The 25,448-nt window shown below is 33.7% G+C and overlaps 3 protein-coding genes across 4 annotated transcripts; 2 read left to right on the top strand and 1 right to left on the bottom strand.

Annotated features, from left to right (window-relative positions):
* The first annotated feature begins 99 nt into the window (after positions 1-99).
* LOC7488978 (mitochondrial outer membrane protein porin 4) lies at positions 100-5,530 on the top strand. 2 transcript variants are annotated; one of them, XM_052449185.1, is made up of 7 exons: positions 100-333; positions 927-1,009; positions 1,616-1,683; positions 2,782-2,892; positions 3,098-3,184; positions 4,315-4,523; positions 4,896-5,530. In XM_052449185.1, exons 2-7 carry the CDS (start codon positions 961-963, stop codon positions 5,197-5,199), a joined length of 828 nt encoding a protein of 275 aa, XP_052305145.1. In that variant the 5' UTR covers positions 100-333; positions 927-960; the 3' UTR covers positions 5,200-5,530. The 2 variants fall into 2 exon arrangements, with proteins under 2 accessions (XP_052305145.1, XP_024446448.1); XM_024590680.2 differs by lacking the exon at positions 100-333 and adding an exon at positions 420-474.
* Positions 5,531-7,513: 1,983 nt separating this feature from the next.
* Positions 7,514-11,304, top strand: LOC7461587 (protein YIP4b). The gene is made up of 3 exons (XM_002325024.4): positions 7,514-8,163; positions 10,633-10,707; positions 10,871-11,304. Exons 1-3 carry the CDS (start codon positions 7,648-7,650, stop codon positions 11,129-11,131), a joined length of 852 nt encoding a protein of 283 aa, XP_002325060.1. The 5' UTR covers positions 7,514-7,647; the 3' UTR covers positions 11,132-11,304.
* A 2,359-nt stretch (positions 11,305-13,663) lies between these two features.
* On the bottom strand, positions 13,664-16,673 carry LOC7488977 (pentatricopeptide repeat-containing protein At2g27800, mitochondrial). Its single transcript, XM_024589903.2, has 2 exons — positions 16,486-16,673; positions 13,664-15,216 (listed from the first exon to the last, which is right to left on the bottom strand). The coding sequence occupies exon 2, from the start codon at positions 15,206-15,208 to the stop codon at positions 13,886-13,888; it is 1,323 nt and encodes a 440-aa protein (XP_024445671.1). The 5' UTR covers positions 15,209-15,216; positions 16,486-16,673; the 3' UTR covers positions 13,664-13,885.
* Between the last annotated feature and the right edge of the window lie 8,775 nt (positions 16,674-25,448).

Below are 25,448 nucleotides of genomic sequence, written 5' to 3'. Positions count from 1 at the left end.
ATCAAAACTCTCAATTTACATTTATCTTAAGAACCTCTCTCCAATCGAGATCCACACCTGTTCTGTTCTTTATCTATCACCAACCATTAAAGTAACCTAATCACCCCACTCGTGTCCCGTTTTTGACCTTGGCCTTCCTTGCCTGGCCTTGCTTTGGTCATTCATTAGTCACAACTAGACTAGTGCGCCATTCAAATTAAAATACCACATCCACTTATTCTTCAGCAATACACTTATATAAACCTGCCTCCTGATTCCGCCGCCGCCGCCGCCGCCGCCGAATTTGTCGGTGATCGTTGGCGTTTTCCATTTCATTTCGTTTTCTTATCTCGTGTAAGCACCTCTCTGTCTCGTGTATAAATGGGGGAGAGATTTGATAGATATCCTATTTAATTTCTTTTTCGTTAGGGTTGGTTTTTCACTCATTAATGCATCATCATGAGTTTTAAAATCAGTGTTACTACTTTTAATCCAGTAAGCACCTGCAATGACCATGCTAATTGCGAAGAAAACATGTCTGTTTAGAGGTTTTGAAATTTGTGCAAAATCCTACTAGTTGATTTGGAAACTTCTGTAAAGTGCAATCTATTATAGAGTAGAGTAGTTTTAGGAAGTCATCGCAGTGCTTAAATGATAATGGAAATGGGGGGTGCTTTTGTTTTATGATTGGTTCTGTTTTATTTTAGGAAATAATATAATATAATGCTTTTCGTTCTCATTTTGATGTTTATGGCGGTTTGTGCACCTATGTATGTAGATGCAGTGTTTTGCAAAGGCTTGTATTGTTACTATCGTATATGCCTGAACACAAGTGTTTTGCGACGGCATCTATCATTTTCTCGTTTTGTTTCTTCTTTTTTTCCTGTGTTGTTGATAGAAGGCTTCTTTTTGGTCTGTTGCTCATGTGAATTGTCTTAGTTTTACAGGGTATAGTTGGCAAATCATTTTTCCCAATTAAAGATGGGTAGCAAACCAGCTCCATTTTCAGATATTGGCAAAAGAGCCAAAGGTATCTTTTATATGGATGTTTATATGTAACCATGTAGTTTTATTTTCTTGAGATTCTAGATGCGTGTTTGGATGCAAGCACATGCATGTTTTGATGTGTTCATCTATGTGCTTATCTGTGAATGCTTAATGGTTTAATATGGAGTTTCCACTATTGAAATTTTACCTGAGGTTTGACCTTTTTTTATGGCACGACTAAACTTTGAGAAAAAACACTTTTTTTTTTTTATTAATCTGTCAAAGTGAAAATCAATTCCAGTATTTATTTATATTTACACAAAGTAATACATTACATCACTTGGATAAAAAATATGTAACCATAACCTTGGACTTTAGGTAGCAATCCTTCCTGTAAAATGTTTGTTATGGATATGATAGATAGCCTTGTAATCTCAATGGAACTGTGTCCTCAACCTAAACATAACAATCAAATGATTGTCCAGACACTCCAAAGGACTTTTCGTGCTCCGCTCTTTTTTCTTAGTGATAGCGACTTTTAATGTATATTGTCTCTCATTGTTGATGCTGTGTTGACTGAATTATGCTTTTACAAATTTGCTTTAGCTATAAATTCTGATTTTTCACAAACATTGCTTATCTTATGCAGACCTCTTGACCAAAGATTACAACTATGATCACAAGTTTACCCTCTCAATTCTGAGTTCTACTGGAATGGTACCATTGAATTTACATCTCCTCGTTTAAGTTCCTTATTCACTGCTTTTCGTAATAACATCTGTTTAGGGGATATCTTTCTGGGTATTTCAGATTTCACACCCAAATGCTTTAGTATATGGTTTTACTTACTCTCTTGTTAAGGCAGTGAACTATTGATCTATGTGTGTTTTCTCCTTGAGATTGTAAATGTTATACATACTAACTGTTGATGCTTGCAACTCACTGGATTAATATCTGATACACTTGATTAGAGTGTCGAACCACGAGTACTTTTAAATGATTTATATGTTGAGCGTTGGGATGCATAATTGAGCATGTGCACATCCTATGGTTTCAATTCTATGTCCGCTCTATGTACACGTTTGACATTCTAAATGTTAAGATATTAGCGAAGCGTTAGGTCATGATTGATTATAGAAACTATTGACTAACCCCACGAAAACTATCAAGCTGAATAGAGATAATAAATATTCCTGAACATGTGAGAAGACATATCCGTCAAATTGGAATGAATTTTTAAGTGTTGTGCGCATGGAAAGAAAGAGTGTGTGTTTGAAACAAAATAGAGCTGAAAGGCCATAAATGATTGAAAATGACTTGGTTTTGCAAGGTTAGCCAAACTCAGGAGAGGTCTTCTTAGTCTTGATGACTTTGACCAATATCAGCAAGTTAATGAAAGAAAGAACCAGATAGATTTTCTTTCAGAACTCATTCTCATGTATTTGCTGTCATTCATTCCTGTTGTTTATCTAAAGGAATGTTACTTTAGATAATCCAAATGACTTTCAAGGACATCAGTCATTGAATGTATCTTCTATGTTTGGAATATTGAAGCTAATTAATGAAAGAGATTAGGTGAAGCCTGATTTGGCATGCCAGTGGATTATTTATAATTTTCTTTTCTCAGTGTTAAATATTTGATGTGGGAATCGGGCATGTAAGGTTGTCATAGTGCTCCTGTTTTTCAGAAAATAGGACCCCATTCATAAATAAATTTTGAGGTTATTGTTTCTCTTAAAAAAAGAAGCATTTAGAGTTCGAATGATGAGGTTGTGATGCTATCTAATCAAATATATCATTAAACTGCATGTGCAGGGGTTTACAGCCACAGGTTTGAAGAAGGATGAAATTTTTAATGGTGATATAAGCACCTTGTACAGGAGCAAGAATACTGTTGTGGATGTGAAAGTTGATACCTATTCCATTGTAAGAGAGAAGTTCTTGTGCTTGATCAGAATTTTTGGCATTTTCACTCGCTTAGCAACAATTGAATTCTTATTTTCACTCACTTAGCTACAATTGAATTCTTACTCTCACCATGGTCATTTTGAAATATAGTCAATGCTCAATTAATTGCATTCAAGTGCCTTGATGGTATGCTGATCTGTTTCTATGTGTAACTCTTTGACAGGTGTCTACCAAAGTGACTGTTAATGACATTTTTCCCAGCACCAAAGCAGCACTTAGTTTCAAAATACCTGATCACAAGTCTGGCAAGGTCAGTGCATTTTAAATTGTGTAACAAAAAAAAATGATTATAAGAATTTGCATGCTGCATGTGCATGGAACTGTTAGGGATGCATTTTTATTGGAAGTTACTTGTTCCTTGCATGGCTTCCCAGTATTTTTTCTTACTTTCAGAATTTGGTGATCTTGTTATCAATCTGTACTTTATAGAGCCTTTCCATGTTGCTTAAAATGGAAAATCTATCCAGTGTCATTCAGTTGATCCATAGCTGGGTAATGGCCTTTTCTTTTTACTTATTACGAGTCATACCATACTATTATTCACTGTGACATGCAACTCATCCCAAAGTTTTAACCAACAAAAGGAGACATAAAGCTGAATGAAGATGGAACTTAACAAGCAAGTGCTACAAATAAATAGTATTTTCCATGATTGTTTTCCATAATAGGGTATGGCTAGTGATGGAATTAAACAAGTGCTGACATCATATAGAAGACGAGGTAAAAGGCAAGTGATCGGATTAACAACCATGGTTGCAGCAATGCCGAGCATGAGTCAAGTTTTTCCGAGACAGCAGCAAATTAGCATGAGTTTTTAGTATGTAGAATGATAATCTGAATGACTTTGTATCTGGGATCCTTCCTTAAACTACCTGAGAGACTATAGTACTGAATTGAGGCAGGCAGATTAGATTACTCGTACTCAGTAATGACTCTGCTGGCTTGCCCCCAAGTTCTCTTAAAGGACTTTCTGATAGTCTGAGTCCTAAGAATGCACAGGAAAAAATGCATATTATTGAAGACGTCTTCATTTAGTGAAGTCTCTATCTCCATGTTTTACTTAATTTTTCCTAACATCTATCATCTTTCCAATAAGAATGAATTACAAAGGTGAAATAATTTGTGGCAGTTTTTCCTTGTGAGTAAATGAAACCTCCATGCTTGAAATTTACTTGATTTACATGAAAAAATGAACTAGTGGAAAGAAGCACCAGTTATGTTTTAAATTAACTGGGAACAGGTTTGAGATGCTGGTAGAACATAATAACCAAGAAAAGCTCATTAGATTTCATTTTGTTGTAGAAGTACTCGCTAATTGTGGATAACCTTTATGAAATTGTGTGCTGAAAATCTGACTTATTTCTGTCTGTTGAGTCGCAGCTGGATGTGCAGTACCTTCATCATCATGCAGCCATTGATTCCAGCATTGGCCTCAATCCAAATCCTCTTTTGGAGCTCTCAGCTGCAATTGGAAGCAACAATCTTAGTGTGGGTGGTGAAGTTGGATTTGATACTGCTTCTTCTTCATTTGTCAAGTGTAATGCTGGGATTGGCTTGAACAAGCCAGATTTCTCTGCTGCATTTTTACTGTAAGCATACGGAAAGCTTGTTCTCTCTCATTAAAAGAGTTTTTATTCCTTCTCCTGTTTTAATATTTTATATGTCGTGCCTTTTGTCTTAAAAGGTATGTGCATTTTTTTGTTATTACATTTAAAGACAAAATGAATATTCTTAAATCGCAGCAGTTACAGTATTAGATGTGTTAGTAGTAAAGGTACTTGTTCTTTTTGAGTATGAACTCATCAGAAGCAGCTAAATAATTATTCACAGGCGCCAGGAGTTATTATTGTTATTACATTTTAGGGCTTTTCGTGTCTTTTGTTATTCAGAATGGTTGCTTTTTATTGGTCTAAAGTTTGCTTTGACTTGCCTTTAAATTGAAGCTCGACTTTGCTATGTAGGACGGACAAAGGACAAACTCTCAAGGCATCTTATGTTCATTCAGTGAACCCCTTACATTCAGTTGCCGCAGAAATGACTCACAAGTTGTCCTCCTTTGAGAACAGCTTTACCATTGGAAGTTCTCATGCAGTGGATCCATTTACAGTGGTAAAAACACGATTCTCTGACAATGGCAAGGCTGCAATGCTATGCCAACATGAATGGAGACCAAAGTCGCTTATAACTTTTTCAGCTGAGTATGACTCAAAGGCCACCCATGCGGCAGCCCCCAAGTTTGGCCTTGCTCTTGCTCTCAAGCCATGAATGTGAAATCACCTTTTATTCTGTTCAGCAACTTGAATTGAAGAACACCTGAATCCTGTTATATTTTTTCCAGAACCCGAGGAGGGTTTAAGTTTTTACCTTGTACATGTAGGTACACCAAAAGATCAAGTGAATGGTGAAAGGTTCTCAAGTATTGTTTGGGAGATTGAACCCAATTTTGATAAGCTTTCGAAAAAAAAAAAAACCAGAGATCATAATACTATTTTTTGCAATTGAATTCTCAAGGATGCAGTGTAAGGGATGCTTAATCTCTCCTGATATTTCAGCCTTGTGATGCCTCATGGAATAAATGTTTTTCCTTTTGCCAGTTGATTCACTGCCCTACTATAATTACTGGTCTGTTCGTGGTACTTTTGTATTCTTATCAGTAACCATGTGTGCAGACGACAGCCCTGATTCTTGTAATCCAATCCATCTCTCCACTACCTGATCTGGAAGAGGACTAGGCCAGCTACATGATTCGGACCTTTTCCCTCTAGTCTTCTGAATTTTATTTTATTTTTTTTTGAAAAATGAAAATAGCATAGTTTTAAAAGAGCTGTTATTCTGAATTATGATTTTAATATAATCGTGGTTCTGTCTACTGCTTCAGTCAATATAATTGGAATGCAGCCATGTAATTATAACTGCTGCTTCTTTTTGTATGCTTCCTTCCAGCTCATTATACACAATCCATCCAAATTATTCGGCAGATGCTTTTTCTTTAATTTCTAGAATATATATACTGAAGAAAAAGAAGAAGAGGAAGTTGTCTCGAAGGAGAGGTAGGGACCGGGGATGGGCCAGTCCTCTTCTTCATGCTCGTGCAATAATGGCCATGAGATTTACAAGCCTATTATCATTGGAAAAAACAACAGTAATATTGATGGGGACGACGACTTGAAGTCTTCCTGACGGTTGCTTGGGCAGTGTGTTTAGGAAGCTTGTTTGCCTTGACAGGAATTCTTGCTCTCTGGTTTGCAAGAGATGGAAATGTGTGGATTCGAAGTCAAGAAACCGCCTTGTCTTGCTTGCTCGTTCCGAGATGTCTCCATCCCTGCCTTCTGTCTCTCAAGGGCTCCCGCAAGCTACTCGACATAGACTATGCTGCGATTGCTGCCCTCTATCGCATTCCCATTTTTCTCTCTTTTTTCACCGAGCATGTGTATCGAAAAACTGTTATTATTCTCGGCGGTTGTTTAATATATTAACTATTATTTAATATAACTATTATTTTTATTAGCAATTTTTTAATAAAATTACATTTTTTATTAGAGGTTAAGTAAAAAAAAATATATTATTTTTTTAATATTTTTTATCCTCTGTGTTATATCCTGAAATATTTTAATAAAAACTCTGCTAGTTTTATAAAAAATCCCTCGGAGACCGGTGTGTGCTTGAATCAGTCGAATGGAAATCGGATATGAACTGAAGTCTTCATCAGTATTTAAAGTGTACATTTGATCACCTAGGATTTGAAAATATTTAATGAGTGAATAAATAGATAAAAAGTTATTAATAATAGTAAAAAATAAAACTTGAAAAATTAAAAAATACATGTAAATTAAAATATTAATCTCAAAATACATGATATTTATCCAACTATATTTATTAAATTTGTTTATTAATTTTTTACCTAATGTTTAAAATTCAAGGGTCAAAGCAATTTTTGCAAAATTTATAATATGTCATCCATATTTGATTTCTATTTTATTTTGATTTCTCATCTTTTAATTCCAACATTTCATAAAAAATAAAAATTAATTACTTTTTAATTAGAACTAAATCACTAAAAAAAATTAAAAATCAAATTAAAAAACAAAAAATTTTGCATGTTTATCGTAGTGTCGTAGTAGTAATAATAATAGTAATAATAATAATAATATATAAAAGAATGAATAATAAAATCTTATATAATGAAAAACTCGGGCGTGCGTGTGTATATATGTGAAAAATTAAAACTTATGGTAAATCGAAATTCTATTCCTCCGTCCATTTTCAATTCTTGAGAAATCTAGTGGCAAAAGGCCTATTTAGCATTTACCTCACGATTGAGAAATTGCATTCATTTTATTGCGGCATTTCTTTCCCTGGTTAGAAAGTATTTTTTTATTTTAAATTATATATATATATATATATATATATATATATATATATAGTTTTAATATGTTTATATAAAAAATAAAATTTAATAAATAAAAAATATTATTTTAATATATTTAAAAAAACAATTTAAAAAATAACCAACTTTCCATAATGCATTTACAACGACGACGTTTTCTATCCTCCCTCCCGAAACACACAAACAAAACCTTTCCTTCACGATCCATAAATTAAAAACACCAGATCTTCTTCTCTCTTTCGATCAGATCTAAAACAGAACTACCTTTTTTCCATCACTTTCCCGCGAAAACAGAACACCACATTTTCCCGGAAAATAATCAAAAGATGTCGCACAACAGCGACACGATCCCTCTCCACGCATCTTCTCAATCAGACATCGACGAGATCGAGAACCTAATCAACTCCTCCATCCAATCCAGTCCTTCAACAGTCCTACCCGCCCGCCCACCAAGCCCGCCCCGAATACCCGTATCCGCTTCTCCCTTCATCCAATCAAATCTCCCTCCACCTCAACCGAAACCACAACCCACCATCCAGAAACCGCCATCCATCTTCCCTTCCGCCCCTCTACCTCCTCTCCCACCTAGCTCTGGCAACTCTGCCGGTGGCAATTTTTCTGCAGCCGGGTTCGGGTCCCCTCCGAACACGTTGACGGAGCCAGTTTGGGATACCGTAAAAAGAGATCTTTCTAGGATTGTGAGTAATTTGAAGCTGGTTGTGTTTCCTAACCCGTATCGAGAAGATCCGGGAAAGGCTTTGAGAGATTGGGATCTGTGGGGTCCCTTTTTCTTTATCGTCTTTCTGGGACTCACTCTTTCTTGGTCCGCTTCTGTTAAAAAGGTTAGTAATTCTTTTTAACAGAATGGCTTTGATTTTGTGCTAATTGGTTTTTATATTTTTTATTTTTCACCTGTTTGAACTCTTTTAGGATATTTTTGGTAGCTTAGAGAATGGAAGAATGGGAATTACTAGGAATGAAAGGTTTTTAGTCATTTTGATTCTGTACAGATTAATGGAGGTGGTGATAAGGCAGAGATAGATGATGGGTCCTGTCCTGATATATTTAACTATAAATTTGGAGATGAGGTAGCCATGTTGGTTTTAGAATTTGGGACTGCATTGTGGCACCAGGCACATGATAGGATCTGAATGTGCTTCCACATTTAACCACCGCCGTATGATGGGGATGTTTGATTGAATCTGTAATGTTTATAGTGATTATTTTTTAATGGTTATGACCGTTATTTCAAGCTTGATGGTTATTGTTTTAAAAAGCTCACCAAAAATTGATGAAAATGTCTGCATATTATTGTTAGTTTGTGAGACTTTGTGGGAGAACACTTGTTTTTTGTTGTGTACATCATAGCATTGGAGTTTAAGAGTCTTTGATTTTGGTAGCTCTACTTATTTGTCCCTTCTGGTGAATTTGTGGAAAATGTGGAAGATATTTTTTCGAACATTCTTTACAATGTCATGCATTCCATGGTGGCTGTGACCAAGATATAACACCCTTGACAGTGAAAAGTTGTGTGATCAGGAATGCATTGTTATAAGATCACACTACTTAATAGCTGCTAGTTACAACCAAGATGTATAATTTTGAGTAATCAAAAACAGGGAACAATGAGATTTGAGATTTCTGCCCAACAAGTAAACTGTTTCATGATCAGTTCTTGTGCTTTGTGGTTTCATGTTCATGCCAATTGATTGTGATATTCTTGAGGGTTGTAAAAGTAGGGTTTGAATGAAGTGAAAAATAGGTCTGAATTTTGTTAGTTTTTTTTCTAGAAACAATGGATATTCCAAGTTTTATGCCTGGAGTAATGCAAACATTTTAAATGCCTGATCTGATTTCTTAGTATCAGACTTGCATCATAAAATCTGAAAGATGGTTAGAAAGCTTATAAACTTTTGCAAAACTTATTTTCATCCTTGGCGTAAAACATCATAATTAGTTAAGAACAATTTATTGACTGAGTTAGGTCTTCCTGATTCTTTAAAGACTTTTGACTCTAGACAGGAAACTTGGAAATTTGAACATAAATTAACTATGATTGCATAATATGACCTGAAAACATTAAAACACAATGACAGAAATTCATACCTGTTTAAAACGAAAATTATCAAATGTTGTAGACTCAATTTTTTTTGTCAAAAGAAAATAAATGAAATGGAACCATAGGTTTTCATATGCAAAATAAATGTAAAATAGCAGTTGATACAAATGGAGCAAAACTTCAAAAGAATTCCAAGTAGCTCTAAATTAATTTGAAAATATTTAGGGCTTGTTTGATGTTGGTGTTGGTTACCCAGTAATGGTCACACAAATATTGTGACAAATCACACGAAGCGAGAAAACTTGCAACCCACTACTCCGAAAAGGCTTGGTAAGGAGAAGCACACTCTCCTATGAAGGATTTCCCCATCAAACGTGATGAATGAGTACCGTAATGAATGAGTTAAACAGGCCTGTTAGTGATACGAGCCCTTTTTTCTGCTTTCTAGATCAACATTTCAGCTTTTGATATATAAGCTATTGTTTGGTGACAAATAGCAACATTTTCAAACAACTTGGCTTTGTCTTTGCTAAATGGTGGCTGCAGAATTGATTTTTGGTGTTCACATGGTGTTTCGCTGTTTGCTAATCCATAGTAGTCTTGTGTCATATGAGAATTGAAAATTTGATCTTAGAAAGAAAAGTGGGCATCTATGCTTATCAACTGATGTGTGGTCATCATGCAACAACTGACAACAAAGCCAAGCAAACCCTTGGTTATTACATGGGGGCACTGAAGCATTTGTATAGTGACCAAAAAGGAATACCAAAACATCTGCTTAAACAATCAATGATTTGATATTTAAGCCTGCTCTTTTGTCAATGCCTTGCAACATTCTGTCACCTTTTATATGTTGACTAGTTATCATTTCCAAGGCAGAATGTGCCAGATAAATCGGAAAGGCTAGCTGGAAAATAAGTGCTCCTATGTGATTTTGGTGTTGACCTGTGATTTATTTTTCGTTGCATTATCTACCTCTGTGCATGTCTTTTCATATTTCAATTGTGGCAGTGCCGAAGTTAACCTTGATGTTCTTGCAAGATCTAGAAATGGGCAAGTTCTCATCATTGCTACGAATGTAGCATGTCCGATGTAGAGAGAGACTAACATTGTCCCATTCTGGATTGATGATTTTAGCTGCCTGTCTTGTCCATGTGTTTTCTTTACTCTTCAAACAAAGCATGTGGCTTGTTATTAGAGCAAAATGTTTCAAGTTTTGTTCAGTTCTAACAGTTTACATGTCATTTTCCAGTCTGAGGTGTTTGCTGTTGCATTTGCACTGCTTGCAGCTGGTGCTGTAATCTTGACACTGAACGTCCTGCTGCTGGTAATAGCTTCTTCTCTTTCTCTTTCCATGAAACACAATCATACATATCCCTCCGTATGTGTATGCTTTTACATTCCACAGGATTGAACACAGTAGCTGGCTTTCATTCTTGGTTTATTGCTAGTTTTATTTTAAGTCAAATATTATTGTTTTGCTGTTTCAGGGTGGACACATAATTTTCTTCCAAAGTCTGAGCCTATTGGGTTACTGTCTCTTTCCTCTAGACGTTGGAGCTCTCGTCTGCATGTTGAAGGACAATGTAATAATAAAAGTGATTGTAGTATCTGTGGCACTGGCTTGGAGCTCGTGGGCTGCCTATCCTTTCATGAGTTCAGCTGTCAACCCAAGAAGAAAGGCTCTTTCACTTTACCCTGTATTTCTGATGTATGTATCAGTTGGTTTTCTCATCATCGCCATTGATTGATGCATTGGCAACTCCCATTGTTGGGATTTTTTCCGTAACTTACAGCAGTACATAGGAATTTTACATGGTGGTTAATTGTCTTCTCATGTTACTGTATTTTTTGACCCGTTTTTGACTTGAGATGTCTGGAGATTCAATCTGCCAGATATTATATAGTATGAAACTTTGATGTGTGCCCTGTTCATGTCATTTCTGAAAGTGGTGTCTGTCCTGAAGGAAATGCCTTTCAGGGAGAAGATAGATCTTTCAGCTCGATCTCTTGAATTTGTTTTTTTTTTTATTATTATTTTTTTGCCATTTTTATGCTTCTTGTAAAGATGTCGGTTGTTACAGTAACAAAAACCTCATGACTATCCTGCTATTATTTCTTCGCTTTTGTTTTTTTTAAGCGCGTACTATCAAGTAAGAATTTAAAAAGAAAAAAAAGATGCAGAAACTTTTTCAGCCCAAGGGGCTTTTTTAAATGTTACTGTGAAGCTGGAATTTCTCGAGTTTCATGAGAGTTTCATGAATTAGGAACATAGTAATGCTTTTTTGTTTTTGATAATTCTAGGTGTTCGGGTCAGTTTACGTGTATCATAATTAATTTCTGGATTTACTAAATATTTTGTAAACTTAACGAGCATGTAAGGCACTACTAGAGTAACATACATACATAAAGAGTATCGAATCTAAGATGCAGAGAAAAGAAAAACAAGTTTCTTTTCCCGCTTCGCCAAGTGCGAACATAGTAATGCCTTGATGTTCAAAGAAAGGGAGAGAGAGAGAGAGCACAAGAATGCCTAGTGGTAGATTCTGGTTTGTAACTTGTGATTTGTTAATGACGCTGGAAAACGAGATGCTGGTTCTCATTAAGCTAGAAAACAAATGTTAACCATGATTCTAACATTATGTCCTTGTGTTTCAGTAGCCACACTGCAAATCAATAAACTTTTTCTAACTTAATTGTATATTTGAAGTATGAGTTTTTTTTTTTTTTTTTTTGAAAAATAGATTCTTTTTATTATGATGTTTTTCTTAGGTTTTTTATTTATTAGAAGGGAATATTTTTTATAATTTATTTTTTTCTATTTAGTATTATTATGATTTTTTTAGTTTTTTTTTTTGTATAAAAATTGTAATATTCTTTGGTAAGTGGAGATATTAATGAGTAAAATTGATTCTTTTAAGAGTTTTCTTATATTTACAGTGTTTTTGGTCTTTTAAGAGTTTTGATGTATAATAAATATTTTTATCATCGGCTTCGCCAGTGTCAGTTAATATCAAAACTAAAAAATTTTAGGTTATTGCTTGGTGTGCATTGCAATCCAAAATTATTTTATTTGTTATGTGCTTCTAAATAACCATATCTAGAAGATAGTTCGACTAACAATCATTGGTGTATATTTTACTTTAATTTATGTTGCAAAATAACAATAATTAGAAAAAATTACAGAACAAAACGTGCTTGTATTGTATAGAAGAGGATAAGTAAGTTCTTTCTCAAGAAAAAGACGTCTAGGATCTAGAATTTTGTTTTTGAATGCAAGTCGTGGAAACCACTAGCCCACAGAAAAATAGTGTCAAGAATCTATAATAAAAAAAACCTGCACAAAAGTGTTTTGTTAAAAATTCATGATGGAATGACCCATGCACAACAAAACATTCTTTGATAGATGACATTTTTTAACTGAGAACCGGGAGATTAATGTAGGAAATTTTTTAAATAATTTTATTTTTTAATTTTTTATTATGATGTTTTTCTAGTTTTTTTTATATTTAAAGAGAGTATTTTTTCTAATTTAGTTTTTACTATTCAATCTTATTAGGGTTGTAACAATATTTTTTTTTAACAAGTGGATATATAACAAATAAAATTAAATATTTTAAGATTCTCCCTGCTATTTTTGGTTTTAAGAGTAATAGACTCTTTTACCCTAAGCTTCGCTTTATTTTGCGCAAAGACCTCATGTTTCCCAATTCCCTTCCTTGTTATCTTTCTTCAGATAAGGAGGGCAAGACCATGAAAGAAGTCCCGAAAAATCCCGCTAGAAATGTAGTTGATACTCTATTAATTTAGTTCTGAATTGCTGATTATTAACCTTTTCGTGGAGAGTGAAGAGGTGTAAATCCATGAAAAACACAAGCAATGCACCGCAGAGTAGTCAAATGCATGTCACCACACGACACTGCTCGTTGCAAGATTAAAATGTAAAAAACTGAAGTCAGGAGAAATAAATGAATTCCAAAGATCTACAGAAAATCCAAAGATCTACATAAATTCAGAAATAAATGAGTTCTACCTATAATCATACAAGAAGCAATAACGAGAGCATTCCGACAATTTTCACCTGTGAGAATTCCATGCTCTGCGATCATGGAGTACTTCAGAAATATAAAGCGGTGTGATATTTGAATTTAACTCTTCGTAACTTTAAATTTAGGTGAAATTTCATGTATGGGAAACTCATACCTCTTTTAAGATACCTAATATAAACAGAGAGAGTGTACTTTAACAGAATGCGTTGTAGTAGAGTACAGTCAATGCATATCTTTTCTTGCCAGCATTATGTTTTATGCATTTGATTATTTGCTGTCAATATTACAAGCAATTCTTCTTTACAAAATTGCACACCAGCTCAAATTCGACTTTCATGCACAGTGCAGACAATAGCAGCGTAGCTCATCGTGATGGTAATGTAGAAATTTTGAAAACCACACTTGAAACATGGTAGAGCTATTTAATGTTCAGAAACAATGGAACATGCCCAACACTCAATACCTGAAACGTTCTCTGTCATTTGAATTTCCAAAGTCATCTTCAAGCACGTGTAGAAGCTCTCTGTAAGTTATCCCATCCACAAGGTCTTTTTCTTGCCACTCCTTCAACAAACTCGTGGCCTCCCCAATCCTTCCTTGCCTGCAGATCTCATCCAAGACTGTCTTGTATGTGATTAAATCAACTGACCTATGCTTATCAATCATCTCCCACAAATAATTCACTGCCTCCCCAACTTCTCCACCAAGAGCCAAAGCATTCACAAGTGAGTTGAATGACTTGTTGCTTAGGACAAATCCTTTTTCCTTCATTTCATCAAACAACTCTCTAGCATTATTTGTTCGGCCTTGAGCACATAATCCATGGACCAGATAATCATAGGAAAATGAGTTAGGCAAGCACTTGTAAACCACACCCATTTGATGGAACACTCTCAAAGCATCATTGACATGCAACGAAAGAGCATAGCCCTTTATCATGGAATTCAAAGAGAAAATATCAGGCTCGACCCCATCATCCACCATCTGCTTAAACAAGCATCTCATAGTCTCCATATACATATGATTTATATAAGAATTCCTTCCCCTACTCAACATTGCCGTTAAAAGAATATTATATGTTTTAATTGACGGTCTACAATCTAAGTTTCTACTACTTTTCATGCGCTTAAATATATTCACGGCTCTAGTCAGCTTCCTAGCTTCAGTAAAATAATAGATAATTGAATTGTATAAAGCCTCATTACCAATATGAGGAACAGCGAGTAGTTGGTTGACAACATCATCCATCTCTTGGTACATTTTGGCAATTCCAAGCTTCTTTATAGTGACATGATAAGTGGATGCATCATGCCTAAACCTATGTTGTTGTGATGCCCAATTGAAAAGCTCCAAACAGACTAAAGGATCATCTTCAAGAGTTATGTTATTGCACAATTCTTCATTGGTGAATCTTGATGGGAGTTGGGAAACTGACCGTTGAAATTTAGCTTCATCAAGAATAGGCCTGCTGTTGGCTTTTGCTCGTTTGTTATTTCTCTTTCTAAAAGATCTCGATGGGGCTTTAGTCGAGTAAAAGGTAGAAAAGTTGGAACTTGGGAGAATTTGTGTTTGAGCTAAAAGATCTACATCTTTCAATTTTCTGGCAGTGGGGTTCAAATATGAAGAAATAACTGAATATTGGGTCAATATGGGAAATGGAAATTTAGCCAAGTTTTTGGAATGAAATGTGTTTATGCAGGACGGTGGACTGATAAAAATTTTTTTAGAGAGGATGTATCTCAAGCAATCTCCACCAATAGCACCCTTCTTTTCCCACATCTTGGAAACTACAGAAGCAAACCAAGAAAGAAAGAAAATTACTCACAATTACTCTCAAGAAAGCAATCAGAAACAAACTCGCATACCAGGAAATATTTGATCATGTAAATGCCTGAACTGGACGCTCTATAACACAACAATAACAAAAAATGGATGTCCTCGGTCACCTCCAACCATCAAGAAGGAAAGTTGGAAATGGATGGAATTAGGTCCCCGTCATCAATTGAAGTCTATGGTTAAACTAGGAGGAATAATAAGCAGAGTCTCAATTTCTAACCCCAAAAGCTCAAATATTAAAGGCAGACTATATTATTTGCAATAAACTTATATCACAGATGCCCTGCAAATTATCAACTTGAAATCACCAAAGCTTAGTATATTAAGAAGATATAAAACCAGAATTATGAGTTGTTCTTGAGGATCTTCATGAACTCTTTCATTTTCATTATATTCCCCGCCATCCCCCTCCCCCCCAATCGAGTTGTTGCAGTTGATATTAACACTCAATTTACTCTTTTACTACTCAGCATCGATCTCTGTATCTGTGTGATACCAATGACTAACATAGCTATCTTCTGCATGCTGCAATGTGCATCCAAGTAACCAGCTTGTGAAGTTAATGGTCATGGTACCGTGTAAAGAGAAATTATTAGGTATACTGGGAGTTGTACTCCCCCCTCTCACATAACATGAGACCCGCAACAAAAATCATCTATGGGTTCCATCTTTATGTTAGAGGGGGAGTACAACTCCGGGCATACTGAATAATTCCTCCTAAAAGGTTATCTATGTATACATGCATATATGATGATGTGGGCTACCAACTTGTAACACCCACCACCCGTCGCCCCATGGGGGTTCTGGATTCAATCCACCAGGAACAACACGATAAAGGAAGCTTTCATCATGGCTAGTTGTCAGCGGATAGACACACAGGCTATATTGATAAATGTTATAGATGCAAGAAACCAAGTCTACTTTTTAGAAACAAAAAGGATACTAGGAGGGAAACATTTCCCTCGTTCATTAGAGAGATTAGCTTATATCCAGTCAATAAGTCCTACTCGTAAACATTTTAAATTACAGGAAAAATGAAAAACACAATTCCATAAACAGTAAAGAAGCTGCACACAGAATTCATTCTTCCCATCACACAAAGACAAACAAGCAATAGATAGGCTTGATATCAACGGAGGCGAATGAAAAGCGATCCCAGTTAACCAAGAGTCAAGGAAAAAAAAAACGAAGGGATGAATCCATGAAAAAGAGGGACTTACGAGTTTGAAGGAAGAGAGAAATGTGAGTGAAGTGAATTAGGATTTCGATTCTTTCCTTCTGTCACAACTGAAATTGAGATGGATGCTTGCTTGCTTCTTCTAGCTAAGCATTGCAATTTGCAACAAGAAGATCCAAAAACGAGTGCCAAGTCTCTTCTCTTCTCTTCTGTTGTTTCTTTAGGTTGTCTGTAATTTGACTCCATTGATGGGCTTATGAAGCCCAGGTAGTGGGGGTAAACATTTTGTCGGGAGCCGAATCCGAAGCCCATAGGCCCATGAAAATGACAACATGCCCAAAATAACTATGGCCTGAACAACAGCTTACACAACGGATGGATGTATTTCAGTGTTGGGGGAGGAGGGGAGAAAGAGAGTGTGTGTTCTGTTTTTTTTTTTTTTTATGGTTTTTTGATCCTGAAAATTTTAAAGAATAATATAAATTATATTTTGAAATCTCATTTAACAGTTTAAGTTTTTTAATTTAATTGATTCTCTGACATAGTATGAACCTTAATGATCAAACAGTCACGAATTTAAATTTCATCATTCTTATTTATTTGATAAAAAAATTAAATATAAGGTAGTATAGTTCTTTACAAGTTTCAAGCGTAAAGAATTTTCACTTGAGGTGTATGTTAGAAAATAATATAAATTATATTTTGATATCTCACCTAATAACTTAAGTTTTTAGATAAGATGTTTTCCGACAGAAAATGTGAATAAGAGAAATTGTGAGAAATATGGTAAGAAACTTGTTAGACAAGGTGAATCAGTGGGGTGATCTCCTGGTTCAAAGCTGGAAAAGAATCTGGAGCCGCATTGCTCAACACCCACCCACTGACCTGTCTCTTTGCAAGAAGTGAATGAAAAGCAAAGAGGGATGTCTAGTTCTTAGAAGCTGGGGATTAGGATAGTTTGGACACAGAATTTGAAGCTTATATATAGTAAATGGGAAGATTTATAGGCACAGAAGGACAGCATATTTCTCAAAAAGAAAAATACGCAGGCAGTCAGGCCCAGCTCGAGCAGAAGATTGAGATGGTGGGATTCGAAGGCATTGTTTTTCTTATGGGAGTGCAGTGCTTGAATTCATTCAAAGAACTAATTAGATTGTGTACGTGATCGCAGATGTAGATGACATCCTGAAATTTCATTTTCTTCTGTGCATCATCTTGACCGGAACTCCATGCTTGAAATTGTCAAGAAAAGCTTATAATCATTGATTCAATTCAAAAGTAACTAGAAGAGTTGACGGCGGAGCTAGAATTAACATCCGGTCAAGTCAGAAATGCTGGCGGGAGGCACCTGAATATTGTCCCACCGGTCCAATAAAAACCACACTGTTTACGAATTTTATATTGAGAATCCACTTGCCTGGTGAGGTTTAGAATCTCCCAGCTGTCTAGATTATGTGATTGGATTATCATGATTATAAACAGCAAATTGGCCTAATAATAATGGGTACAGAGTCGAATGGATGCCAATAATAATGTGAAAGTGTAATTTGTGTATAGTATGCCTGGATCCGCTTGTTGCATGCGACATAAAATTTGTTTTTTTAAATATTCTTTTTAATGGAGATAGAATATTAATTGACAAATGTAATTTCTTTTAAAGTGTGTTTTAAAATATATTAAAATAATATTTTTTTATTTTTATATCATAACATTAAAATTAAAAATTAAAAAAATCTCATTTTTTTTTAAAACACGATTCAATCTAAATTCAACCTAGAAGATATATAATAACAATAGAAGTTTCCTTAGATCTTAAAGCTTATATAAAAAATAAAAAAAAATACATGACGGTAAGGGCTATTAATTAGTTCCATAATAAGTTTAAGAAACAGAAAACTGAAAGAAAACCATGTTGGTCCCTCAACTATATATTATTGATTTATCGAGTCCTTTTTACAATAAGTTGGGGTTGATAGGTCCCTCTTCTATTTTGACACAACCTCAAATCCTCCTTCTACATCACCGATATCAATCAACCAAGTGGCTCAATAATTCCTGATTAATTCATGTATTTGATGAGATTTATTTTTGAAATGAATCCAGTCGGAGTTTTATCCTCTGAATGCGAGTCCATTGTAATTAATTAACCTTCTAACTATTTTTTTAATGCTCAATAAATCCTTTCTCCACTGTCAATTTCATGATCAATCTTACCTCTATCGATTATTCAAAGTCATTGTAAATATAAAAAATATAAAAAATAATAATATGAAATATATTTTACATTCTCGATCCATATTCAATTTAAATTCTTAATTATTATTAAGATTTCTTAAAAAGATAATCAAATAATTAAATTTAAAATTTTAGGTAGCATTTGCCTATAAAGATAATTCTTAAATGGTGAGACTTTAAATTCTTAATTTCTATTTTAGTTTAATTTTTTTAAAAAAAAATTATCAAATCTGAATTATTAAATATAACCCATTGAATTACTTGCTAGATCGTGGAGCGTTGAACTTTTCAAATCAATGCTAAATGATTATTTATTTTGGCTATTAATTTTTTTTTTCGACATATTAATTTATCATGGCATTCTTTTTTTCGACATATTAATTTATCATGGCATTCTAACTTGATTTTTTTTAATTTATTTCTTTTAGAAAGTAGATATGATTATGTCAATCCATGTTAACTTCTCAACCTGTAGCCTGGGTCACTAAATTGAAAACACCCCATATAAAAAAAATCGTGAAATTCAATTCTTAACAAATCAAATGTTGATGAAATGAAAAGGAAAAGAGTTGTTGTGAAAAAACCTACAACAATTATTGATGAATATTGCAATAGAAAAGAAACTAGAAAGAACACAAGATTTAACATTCTTCGACAATATACCTAGCTACATCCACAGGAGCGAGGAATTTTTATTTTTCACTATATCTAAATAGGGTTACATAGTATATATTTATAGTAGACCCTATACTACCCAAGAAAACCTAACTACAAGAGGAATCCTAACCATCCAAGGAGTATTAATGGCTTTTTCTAATAATCCTTTATCATATCGTGGGGCTGTTTTCCCCACACCTCCAACCTATTAATCATCACTAGCAACAAACACAAGAAATAAATCCTAAAGAGGTAGATGTCGTCGTTCCACTTCGTTCAATACACTCCACATCACTCCTGCATCTGCATATAAGCCACAAACTATAACAAGAGTCAATTATACAAAAGGATCCAAAACAAAACAAAAATAACAATGGAGAGAATGTAGATCAAATTTGAAATTAAAAAAAAAAAAGAGTATAACCTAGAATTTTAAATTGAGGGGGTGAAATAAAAATAGAAATCAAATTCACAAAAGGTCGACGCAAAACAAAATAATAAGGATCAGATTCGAAAAATAACAAATCACAATTATGGATTCAATGATGAAATTGAAAGAATATCGGAATTTGACAAAAGGGTAAAAAACAAAAATTAGAAATAAAAAAATAAAGACCAAAGTTGAAATATTAGTAAATGAGAGAACAACTATGATATTTTGAATGGTCAATGTGAATTTTAAAGGGAAAAGAGAGAAAAAAATAAAAGAAAAGGGAATAGATCGTCATCGACACCCTGTCGCATAAACAACAACATGCATTGTCCCATGCTAAAGGAGACGTCTCGACACTTCCAACATTGTCGTGTGGATGCCGGGAGACACAACACATGCTTTAGAAGACCGCAGGCGCCTCCCACCCACTAACATGTGCAACCAACTTTGGTTTTGAAATTATAATTTATATTTATTAAAATATTAAATTTCTACTTTTTCGACTTGATAATAACTAAAAAATCAGGAAAAAAATACAAAAAAAAATCTCTAAATGCTAGTTAAATAAGTTTTGTTTTTAAAAGTAATTTAATTATTTTATTTTATTTTTAAATGCAAAAACAAAACACGCTTACCCCCTGTCAATACGATGATGACTTATAAATATGGTGAAAACACTGAGATACTCTCAATAATTAACTCATCAATTGTTTTCTAGAATGATATTTTCATCATTTTATTGTTTTTTTAAATGATGAATTCTCTTGTAATGAATAGTATTTTTTAATTAGCTTTTGTAATGATATAATTATACGCGAGTCCACAAAATTTACAAACTCAAATTGCTTTAATGATTAATATAAAAATATTCTTAAAAATACCAACCAACCAACTTAAACTTTGTTTAAAAAAAAGATAGAACACGATGAAGATGAACAGCAACATTTGGCCTCTCTTTCTTGGAATTTCCTTCTTGCCACGATATGAGTACTAGTGCGCCAAAAAAGAAAAATAGATACAGTGCCAAATCCTCCACTGATTCGCTTGGTCAGGATAACAGAAATCGTGTGAAAACAACATGTAAAGGCAAGCAACCCATATTTTAAATGAAAATTTTATGTAAACTTTTATCGGTGTAATTCAATTAGTTAGATTATAAATTTATTTTTTAAAGATTATTGATTCGAGTTTCACAAATCTCAGAGCTACTGGAAACTTACATGGTCGTTAACTTCAGAACTCGTGAGATTAGTCAAGGTACATGTAAGCTGACCCGAATACCCATGCTAATCTAAAAAGAAAATTAAAGTTTTATGTATGTTGGTGGCAAAGCTTGTCAAGAGAAGCCCCATCAAGGCAATCTGCTTCACTAATGGAGTTACAGTGAAGTCAGTGGCTTGGCAGTACCTGGTTTTAAATGTGTTTGAATTATAAAATGGTTGAGATTGAAGCATTGTTTTTTTTTATTTTTAGATGGTTTTAAAAGTGGATTTATTTGAACAAATATTAATTTTAATATTTTTTAATAGTTATAATAAAAACATAAAATAAAATCATTTTGATATATTTACAAGTAAATTTTTATTTTAAATCATCACTTATTCAGACAACGTTTGTTTTTACGGTGTAGAAACATTTTTTAAAGTTTAGATTTTTTTTGCTTCAAACTAATTTTTGTTATGTTTTTAGATTATTTAGATGTGCTAGATATGCTGATGTGAAAAATAAATTTTAAAAAGTAAAAAATTATTTTTAAATATTTTTAAATAAAACATAATTTTAAAAACAACCACTATCATAAAGATAAATAAGCTCTGATCCACTACCCTATCCCTAACCCTCCCTATCCAAACAATTAATCCATATATAATATAGAAGGTACTTAAAGAATTCTTAACTAGATGTTTGGCCTAGTGTGCTTATAAAAAAAGCACTTTGGATCGATTATCAAAAAAGCAGGGATAGGAGATCCTTTCTTGTTTTTTCTAAAAACAAACATATTAGTACTAGACTAATCATAATTAAGCAAATTTAGAGAAAAAGAAAACCATAAACATGCTAAATTTATACAATTGGAACACTTGTTCTATATTATCTGAGATCGACGCCAGTTCTAGTAGTTTTCTCCTCACGTTTTGTGACAAAAAAATTTCCCTGGCCCTTTGGTCCCTCCAAGTACATGCATGCACCGACGCACGCTCACCGCTGTGTGTGCAGGCAGTAAAGGACCGTTTGGCTGGCAAGGGCACGGTATCACTGGAAGCATTGTTTGTATGGGCATAAAATCGTACGGTCAAAACTGCCTGTAATCTATCTGTATACCTCCCTCCCTACAGTTATAATTAGACATCGACTGCTTGTTTGTTTGTGACAATTATATATTTGGTTTACGTGAAGATGAACATATGACATTGTGTGTACGGCCATGATCTGTTCATGCAGAAACAAAATAGTAGTTGCCGTGAGAGAGGGAGGGATCAGATGGGTTGCTTTACTTATTGGGCGAGGTTTTCCTTTACTTGCAAGTGTGGGCATGTGCTGGTGGTGTCGTGTGCTTTCTTTTTGGCATGCAGGTGATGCAAGAGGGCTCAGGAAAACGAGCCCCGATGAGGATTCTCTCTGGACAAAAACTACACCATGCAACTGCAGAGCTCGGGGCAGTCAACCGATTGGACTCGGTCCCTCTCCATATGTCTCTCACTTGTACTGCTGTCCAAGCAAAACAGAAGAAGACAAAACCAGATCCTAGAAAGAGAGTTGATTTTGATTCTTACCATTTTGTCTGTAGTGCTATCCTGTTAAATCTCTCTCATTTACGAGATGTCGTTGCAATTATCGGGGGGATTTCGGATTTTTTCTGAGAATTAACCCGGCTTGAACAAAAATTTTGGGAAAATTAGTTGGAAAACAGTGTTTTTAACAAATACGTGATTGGAAAAATAGTGGTTTTATCCAAAAAAAAATTTTTTAAATCAAACAGCAAACTAACCTTAACTCTAATCTTAAACTAACCCTAATTCACAACCCTAAATCTTAAAAACAAACCTTAAACCTTAATACTAATCACTAACACTTAAAACAAACAGTAATCAATAACTCTATAAAAACCCTAACTAAATATAATAATTTTTTTTGGCAATTTTATTAATATTTAGGTTGTAATTGTGATAAAGATACTGAGATGTGTTTTTTTTAAGATAATATTTTTAATTTTAAAAAATAAATTTAGGATTCATTGAAGGGTCTTGATTTGGAAAATAAGAATGTGGTAGAGGCTAAATTTTTTAAAAAGATATTTTAACCTAGATCTCCATCAACAAAACGAATCCCTAGATTATATCGAGTTTACACAGTCAATTTGACAAGATGATGACCAATTATTTTACGCGAGATTTTTCTTCAATCACTAGCCTCAACGACCGTGACGAGACCTTTCTCCCTTACAGCCAACCAAACCTCCATCAATTGCTCCTGCGATCTCTCCATGTTACCAATACCACTAGTAAGACACCACTAGAGTCCAGCCCCTACCAGACCGAATTAGTTTCACAGCCACATCATAAACCAACCCATAGTACCCACTGAATCTCCACCAAGACCAGCCACCACTCAACAGCTCCTCTCCTTCACATCAACCCAAACAACCACTACAACAACCACCACCCACGCCACCTCGATCTCCTCTTTTTCTCTCGTCAGAAACAGCCCTGGCCAGACCACACCATTGCCTTTCTCTCCCTCACTCTCCTAGCTTTCTCATCTTATCGAAACTAGCTAGGATCAATCTGCTGCTTACTCATTCTAGGATCAATCGGCTACTTACGTACTCCAAAATCTTCTTATTCATCAAACATCATCATCTTGTTATCCATATTCTCTCCCATCGACTACATCAAAATAATATTTAACAATCAATTAATTTGATCTGGTAAAATTAAAATTACTGTACTTTGCATAAACTACATGAAAATATATGTATCTTGACCAGGCAAACACAAATCACTGATTGTATTCAGTGAGGTGGCTGGCATTAACAGATCTAATTTCGTAAAACCCAAACAGATTGTCGATGGAAAAGAAAAGAGATCCAATCACAGAGAGAGCAATGGTTTGAGTACTTGATGGTCTGCAAATGCACAATCTTGAGCCGTGAAATGAAAAAGGAAGAAGATAAATTCACACGGACCTTACTAGGTTATTTCTTTGAATATGATAACGGGTATGAGAAAAAGCTCTCAACAAATGAGATGGGGTTATCGATTTTTGTTTCACATGTATCTGTTTTAGGGTTTGAAGTTTGAACGAGCTAAACATAGAAATTAAAAATAAAGAAGAAGAAAATTCAAATCTAGCTAGAGGAGTGGTAATGTGATAGATAAATTGTTTATGATATATTATAGTTTGATTTTTTCCTAAATTAAAAAACTGTCAATATGTAAACTGTAATTATTTTTCTTAAATGAATAATTGATGGATAATTTTTTGGCTAAATTATTTAAACTTTAATTTTTATTTGAGTATATCTTGAACTGTTTTTTGATTAAAAAACAAATTAAGCCCTTCGTCCAAGTTTATATCTTTTTATTAATTTTTCTTAAATCACGTGTTTTCACGACACTTTTTGTGTTTTTAAATTATTATTTATAGTCAAAATTAATAAAACAATATTTTTTATAAAATTTAGTTTGAGTATTCAAATACAAAAAAAAATCGAAGAGTAAGTTCAGTTTAATCCAAAACTCTAAATAATTCTTGATAATTTAATCTATTTTTTTTTTCAATTGCTAAAATGATCGGTCTCCAGGACATCTAATAATAACCAAAACTAATATTTTAAGCTTTTTCTTTCCTAATTTTTCAGCTCTAGATGATAATATGAAAACCTAAAATGGTTTTTTTATCAAAGAAAAGTCATCTCTACGTATCTATTAAAAAAGCCAAAAACATTAAAATTGATTATTTAAAGATTTTTTTTTCCATAACTTTTCTCAATATTTTTATTAAAAACAAATAATTTTTAAACTATTAATATTAAATATATTAAAATACAAAATTGTTGTTAAAATGATTTTTTTTTTATTGAAGATCGAGCACATAAAAGAACCATATTTGCACTATTAAAAAAATTATATCAACAATTTGTCTTTTTAAATAACTTTTGTTATTGGAGATGCTCTAAAAAAAACTAAAATAAAAAAATCGCTAGAAAATCTACACTATTAGAGAAACTTAAGCGGTTAAATGAGCATACAACATATAATTTATATTATTTACAGTTCCCCTCGTAATAAGTATGGTGGATAGAAACATTCCAATTATAAAGCAAGATCTCCAAGATTTTAGATAATTAGCTATCTAATTTGCGCTCCGTTGTGGGCTACAAAGGTTTTTTAAAAAACAATACTGGGTATACAAGTTATTTGGATGTATTTTTTTATATAAAGAAAAATTAAAATTATAAATAAAAAAGTTTATGTAGATATCTAATTAAATAAATCGATAATCATTCAAGTCAATAAACGAAAAAAAAATAAAAAAACTGAGAAATAAATGTAAATTAAGATATCCAACCACACAAAATAAAACATTAACCCGATTGTAATTATTAAAATTATTTATTTAAATAAATAAAATATAAATCTACATCCTAAAACACTCATGACCTAAAAGATAAATACAAA

This window comes from Populus trichocarpa, chromosome 18, assembly GCF_000002775.5.
Source record: "Populus trichocarpa isolate Nisqually-1 chromosome 18, P.trichocarpa_v4.1, whole genome shotgun sequence".
Classification (NCBI taxonomy): Eukaryota; Viridiplantae; Streptophyta; class Magnoliopsida; order Malpighiales; family Salicaceae; genus Populus; species Populus trichocarpa.
Note: the sequence above shows the minus strand (reverse complement) of the source record. Positions and strands in the feature narration are given on the sequence as shown.

Excerpts from the sequence above, each read along its gene's own strand:
- LOC7488978 (XM_052449185.1), top strand. The coding sequence starts at position 961 with ATGGGTAGCAAACCAGCTCCATTTTCAGATATTGGCAAAAGAGCCAAA. Across the intron at positions 1,010-1,615 it reads TATTGGCAAAAGAGCCAAAG|ACCTCTTGACCAAAGATTAC; the intron begins GTATCTTTTATA and ends TATCTTATGCAG. Across the intron at positions 2,893-3,097 it reads AAGTTGATACCTATTCCATT|GTGTCTACCAAAGTGACTGT; the intron begins GTAAGAGAGAAG and ends ACTCTTTGACAG.
- LOC7461587 (XM_002325024.4), top strand. The coding sequence starts at position 7,648 with ATGTCGCACAACAGCGACACGATCCCTCTCCACGCATCTTCTCAATCA. Across the intron at positions 8,164-10,632 it reads GGTCCGCTTCTGTTAAAAAG|TCTGAGGTGTTTGCTGTTGC; the intron begins GTTAGTAATTCT and ends GTCATTTTCCAG. Across the intron at positions 10,708-10,870 it reads CACTGAACGTCCTGCTGCTG|GGTGGACACATAATTTTCTT; the intron begins GTAATAGCTTCT and ends TTGCTGTTTCAG.
- LOC7488977 (XM_024589903.2), bottom strand. The coding sequence starts at position 15,208 with ATGTGGGAAAAGAAGGGTGCTATTGGTGGAGATTGCTTGAGATACATC.